The 6000-nt window shown below is 44.0% G+C and overlaps 1 protein-coding gene across 4 annotated transcripts in view; it reads left to right on the top strand.

Annotated features, from left to right (window-relative positions):
- Positions 1–2255: 2255 nt before the first annotated feature.
- Positions 2256–6000, top strand: part of npr3 (natriuretic peptide receptor 3) — a 153188-nt gene continuing 149443 nt past the window's right edge. Inside the window, exon 1 of one of the 4 annotated variants that reach the window (XM_072497154.1) lies at positions 2256–3595. In XM_072497154.1, coding sequence (XP_072353255.1) covers positions 2947–3595 — 649 coding nt within the window. In that variant the 5' untranslated portion in view covers positions 2256–2946. The remainder of the gene's footprint in view (positions 3596–6000) is intronic. The other 3 variants (XM_072497156.1, XM_072497155.1, XM_072497153.1) reach the window with 3 other exon arrangements.

The raw sequence follows: 6000 nt of genomic DNA, 5'->3' as shown, positions 1-6000 counted from the left end.
CAGAATCAATGGATGGGAGGCAGGTTTGCATGATGGAGTGGGATGTGTTCACAACTCTCTGTAGTTTCTTCCGGTCTTGGGCCGAACAGTTGCCATACCAAGTTGTGATGCAGCCAGATAGGATGCTTTCCATGGTGCATCTGGCACATATGACCAGATTGATGGAATTCAATTTTACCACGTGCCATGGTGGGGTTTGAACTTGCAACCACCGCGCTTTAAACTGCTGTATCCAATTCTGTTACTACTCTGAGCCTTGCTTTTACTGCAAATTAGATAAAATGTCATTAACCAGAAATTCCTGCTCAGTGTTTATTAAGGACCGTGAACACATGGCAGGAAAAAAATCACAATAAAATCACGGGGTGTTGCCCAAGGAAGAATTGAAATGCAAATCAAGACTTGAATTTGCTTTAAAAAAAAGTCAGGAGGGAGAAGCCCAAGGTTTGGATAACTGGAACTTGATAATAAGGATTAGTAGTAGATTCAAAGAAAACACTGCAACATCCTGTTTACTAACTAGATCATGTCAACACCTCTGTTTGGACCATATATGTCCATCCCCTCTATATTAGGGGTTTCTGACATATTAGCTCCACATTTGTTCAGTTAAATGTGTGAGTTCCCCGCAAGGGTCAAGCTGAGTCAGTGCTGGCAGCTGGAATCCCTCCTGTTAAAGAAGAGTTGTCAGTGGAACTTTGGTTAGGCCCCAGTACAGACTGGACCATCATTCATTTTAGACGAACAATACAAGCACTTTTGGATTGAAAAAGGATTGAAAATTATTATTTTTATATCAAAATATTGAAGATGCTGGTTAACTGAAACAATGTGGTGGAAACATGCAGCAGAACAGGGAGCATCTTTGAAGAGGTAATTCGAGTGAATGCTCCAGGTGCATGATCAGCATTTTTGATTAAAGAGCATCGACCTGAAACGTGTAACTCTGTTTCTCTCTTCATAGATGCTGCCTGAACTTGCTGAGTGTTTCTATAATTTTCTGGTTTTATTTATTTGGACAATTACTACACCTTGGGCAGCCCACAGCTAGATGATCAAACCATTTGGCTATCCGTGTATCTGGAAGAAAGTGAAATGCCTGTTGTTATAGGTGTGCCAGTTTATTGCCATTCCCACTTTGTAATTCAAGTTGGATGAAGCTGGTCAAAATAAAATTGGAAATACATATCCTTTTAATTAGATGCAATTGTAAATGAGTAAAAGAGGAAAATGTGCCCAAAGACTTAAAACGTTTTGCTTGATGATTTTATATTTGGAGATATCATTAATCTTAACAATGTCGGCAAAGCCTAATGAAGAATTCTATGATTCTAGCCATCAATACACCCCCCTCCCTATTTTCCACTCCACCTCAGTTTGACTGTGGTTTTAACCAGTGTACAGATGAAATTCCCAAAAAAGCTTCATGTAAGCAATCGGTCCTAATCTTGATTTTAATCACCACTTTCCAATATCATTGTAATCCCTTATCTTTCACCCACCCACCAGATCTAATCCTGCAGGTTTACAGGGAGTATATTTCCCACTCCTTCCCCCTTATTTTGAAAGTAAGAGCCACGGGAAACCCAGAGAGAGGGAGAAAAAACAATGTGAGCTCAGTACAGTTTTTTTCCTGGGGTTTCCACATGCCTTCAGCAGAATCCCCCACAGAAACAATTCACCCCCCCCCCCCCCCCCCCCCACCGTGTCTGCCTCAACCCTCAGCCCTGACAGGGGATTCCAACGTTTCGCAGCCCACTTCAATAATCTGCTTTGAGTTTTTCGACAACTTTGCACCGTGCCTTCAACGTGGGAAAACGGAAACCGCGCATCCGCTTGATAAAGTATTTTTTCCGTGTATTGCAAGAATGAACAAAAAAAGTGCTAAGATTATTTCGAGTCACCTTTCTTTGACAGCCTGTGGTGGTGGTTGTTGGAGGAAGGGATTCGCCTTCAGCAGCTGGAACAGTTACATAAACCTAGACAGCACGTGTCTCCTGAGGCAGTGACTTGGCCATAACTTGGACGACGACAAAATAAATGGGCAAGAATTTCTTTCACATTTAAGCTCAATGCAATTTAAAATATTAACCCTTGTGGCAGATCAATATGAGTAAATACTCAACCCCGCCTCTGGTGAAGCGGAAAATTCAATCAGCTGGCAGGAGTTGGGGATGTGAAAGCAGGAAAACGCAGGTCGCCTGAGGGAGGGAGGGAGTTTGCATCGAGCTGTGCTGACTGACACCCAGCGCCACCCACATCGACAGATGGTACGCTCCTCCATCTCTGGAGACTGCAGCCCTGCCCGCCAAGACTGGACCGCTGACATCTGCGGCGGGTTCGCGTCAGTCAGAACATATTCAGAACTTCCCTGAAGAAGTTTTCATTTAAAATGAAACGTTTCAAAATACAATCCCCCTGATAGAAGAAACGAATGACTAACTTTTAATTGCACTGAGGGGGTGGCGGGAGGAGGGGTAATGCAACCTTTCCCACTTTCGAAAGTTAACACCAACAAACGTTTTGACCGCCGACGATGGCAGCGAAAGCTAACTGCCCGCCACGGGTGAGGAATGATGATAGTGAAAATGATGCCGAACAGAGAGAGATGAAGCAGGACTGACTTGGTCGGGAACCAATTGGAAGATCAAGCCCTCCTCCCTGTGGCTCTCTGTGGTACAGTCTTGGCGAACACACTATTTAAACGGCAGCTTTGCAGGCTTCAACATTCAAAGCAATCAGCCTTTCCACATTGAGCGATCGCCTTCAGAGACCACAACCTCTTTTAACTTTTGCAAAGTTTCTCTCCTCTCTCCCACCCCCCTTCTCACCCCTCAGCTAAATTTTGTTTTGCCTTTTCTGTTCTCGCCCCATCCTGCCCCTGAGGAAGGAACCCTCACCCCCAACCACCACTCCTTCCAAAGAAAAAATTAACTGTTAGCCAAGATGCGCCTTGTTCCAGCCGGTCGCGCCTGCTTGTTCACCACGCTGCTGTTCCTGGCTCCAGGGAGCACGGTGGATATCAGTGTGTTGGTGCTGCTGCCGGTGGAGAGCTCCTACCTCTTCTCCATGAACAGAGTCAAGCCAGCCATCGACTACGCCATCCAGAACCTAGGTCAGAGCAGGCTGAACTTCAGTGTGCAGTACGTAGACTCGGAGTGTGGCAACAAGGCGCTCTTCAACCTGGTGGACATCAGCTTGCTGCAGAAGCCCGACGTGATCGTGGGGCCTGTGTGCGACTACGCGGCTGCCCCGGTGGCTAGGCTGGCGTCGCACTGGAACATCCCCATGGTGTCAGCCGGACCTCTAGCCTCCGGGTTCACCCACAAGGTGCCCGAGTACTCCTACCTCACGCGGGTCTCCCCGTCTTACTCCAAGATGGGGGAGATGTTCTTGGCCATGTTCCAGCGCTACAGGTGGAAGAGGGTAGCCTTGCTGTACGCCGAAGATTTCGAGGAGAGGACCTGCTTCTTCACGATGGAGGGAGTCCACGTCGCCTTTTCCGGGGAAGACTATCAGATGCACTCATTCGTTATCTACGACCAGGAGGATCAGCTCGACCACATCGTGCAGCAGGTCCGGGACCATGCCAGGAGTGAGTGTACTTTTTAACCAACAGCACTTTTCAAAAGCCATGCTTCGTTTCCTCCCCCCCCCTTCTTTTGTTGTTTTCACACTTTAAACCGTTTCATTAGAGGAGAAAGATGGGTTTAGGCAAAGGTACGCTTTCTGGAAATAGGCTAAAACTCAACTTTAGGCGTAATACATTACGTAACATGCACATAGATACAAGACCGGAGATGAATACATATAACCTCTTATCAATCCAGTTACACTGTATCACCTGCAGAAAACTGATGGGACCAATTCAAGATTAGGTTGAAATATACAGGCGTGCACACGAGGAGCACGAACGAAACAGGGGGTGGCAAACGCACGGATTTATCAGGTAGACTGAAGGACCGTCAGATTAAACCATCGCAAAATCCGCAGCTCATATCTGAAAAATCCGGCTGATAAGGAAAAGCGGTTTGCCAATTTTCGCACGAATTCTAATTGTTACAGGAGACAGATTAGATAAGGGTGAGAGAGAGGGGGTACTGCAAGCTTTAATACCAGTTGAGCTGAAACAGTTCAGCGGTTCCATATCTGCATGGCAAATAAATGCCGTGCAAAGAAAATGAAATTTTGACTATTCAATGCAACGAATGTCTGGGATACCATAAAATAGAATGGGAGAAGAAATAAGACTTTGTGGAGATTGTCTATTCCAAGTGAACCTGTGTACACCTCGTTTTAAATATACTTTGTCATTGGGATGAGACGTTGAGTCTGACCTCTCAGGTGGACATAGAAGATCCCATTGCACTAGTTTGAAGAAGAGTAGGAGTGTTATCCCTGTGTCTTGGTCAATGTTTACCCCTAAATCAACATCACAAAAACAAATAATCTGATCATCATCACATTGCTGTTTGTGGAATCTTGCTGTGCGCACATGGAATGTGCTTCCTACATTACAGTCGTAACTGCACTTAGAAGGTGCTTTATTGGTTGCAAAATGTTTTGAGATATCTGTGGTCATGAAAGGTGCAATGTAAATGCAAGTATTTTATTTACGCAAATAGAAACATTAAGGGTTGCGATCAGCAGACTATTTTGATAGGTCAGCCAACACCTTATTCCAGAGAAATGTTATACATTCGTATTTATGTATTCAATGATTTCAGCTGTGCATCATTTGGAACATACACATTGTGCAAAAAGGGATTCGAGCCACATTTCCTTTCCAAAAATGTACCGTAAAAAACTCAGCACCTAACCTTTGACAGGCCTTTAGTTCCAGTTCCAGTGTGCAAAGTATTGTCACTGCAAAACACCCAAGATAATATTAGAAGCAACTTATTGCATTGCAATTCAAAATTGACAATGTATTTAACCAGCCCATTAGGTGTAGTTAGATCCATATTCAGAAATGAATTGACACCTGGGCAATTCACTAGTTATAAAAACTTGCATGATCCCATAACTTGTTTAAAGTTGCTTGCTAAAACTATTGCAAGCAGGTGTAGTAAGAGGATTGGGTTCACCTAGAACTGTTTCACCTGAGTGAGGTGTATCATACCAATTTAAAATAAACTGGAACGTTTAATGTTGGCTTTTATTTTTGGGTCCTTTAATACTCACAACACATCGAGCTTATCGGGATCAACAATGCGTTCCGAATACAAAACATCTGTACTGATATTGTCCTATTGTGCAAAGATGTATCAATACTGGGACCGTATATCATTCAGCCTCAGTATCCTATAACCTAATCTTGAAAAAGTATGTTTCCCTAAAGGAGTTCAAACTGAAATAAATATGAAATTATGATATTTGCTTTATACAACAGTTTCAACTAGTCCAAATATTGTTAATTTCTTAAACATTAACTGTCTTCTGGCCAGCCTCCCACTCTATAAACTTGAACTCAACTATAACTCTGCTGCCTATATCCTAAGTGTGATTAATCCACACCCATTCTTTCCAATGCAAGCAGCACACAACTTTGTATTGTCTGCTCAATATATGATTGCATTGTGTGACCAGCACACTAGTAGGCTGCTGCATTGCTGCTCGCCTCTGAGCAGAAGATGGAAAATTATGAAAGGTTAGCAGCATTACAGTTAATCTGCACTACTGAAAGCCAAGCTGCACCTCGTTAAGAGAAACGGCATTCCAGCTGCAAAAGGTACTGGGAGTGGCTGTAAAAGATTCTGAGCCGGAAAAGTAGTGCAAGGTGTCGCAAACAGGCAGCGAGCATGTTTCAAGGTTCTCTGATTCAGCATTGGAGGGGTTAGTGCAGGAAATAAACAGGTGGAGCGAGGTCCTCTATCCACAGGGAGCCAGAAGGCCTGTGCCAAACAGACACTTTGAAAGAAATGGGAACAGTTAGCTGTTGCAAACAATGCCAGTAGTATATCCTCAAAGGCAGTTCCGGAAGAAGATCTCATACAAGTG

The sequence above is a fragment of the Scyliorhinus torazame genome, chromosome 3 (assembly GCF_047496885.1).
Source record: "Scyliorhinus torazame isolate Kashiwa2021f chromosome 3, sScyTor2.1, whole genome shotgun sequence".
NCBI classification, from domain to species: Eukaryota; Metazoa; Chordata; class Chondrichthyes; order Carcharhiniformes; family Scyliorhinidae; genus Scyliorhinus; species Scyliorhinus torazame.
This window is presented reverse-complemented; position numbering and strand designations above follow the sequence as displayed.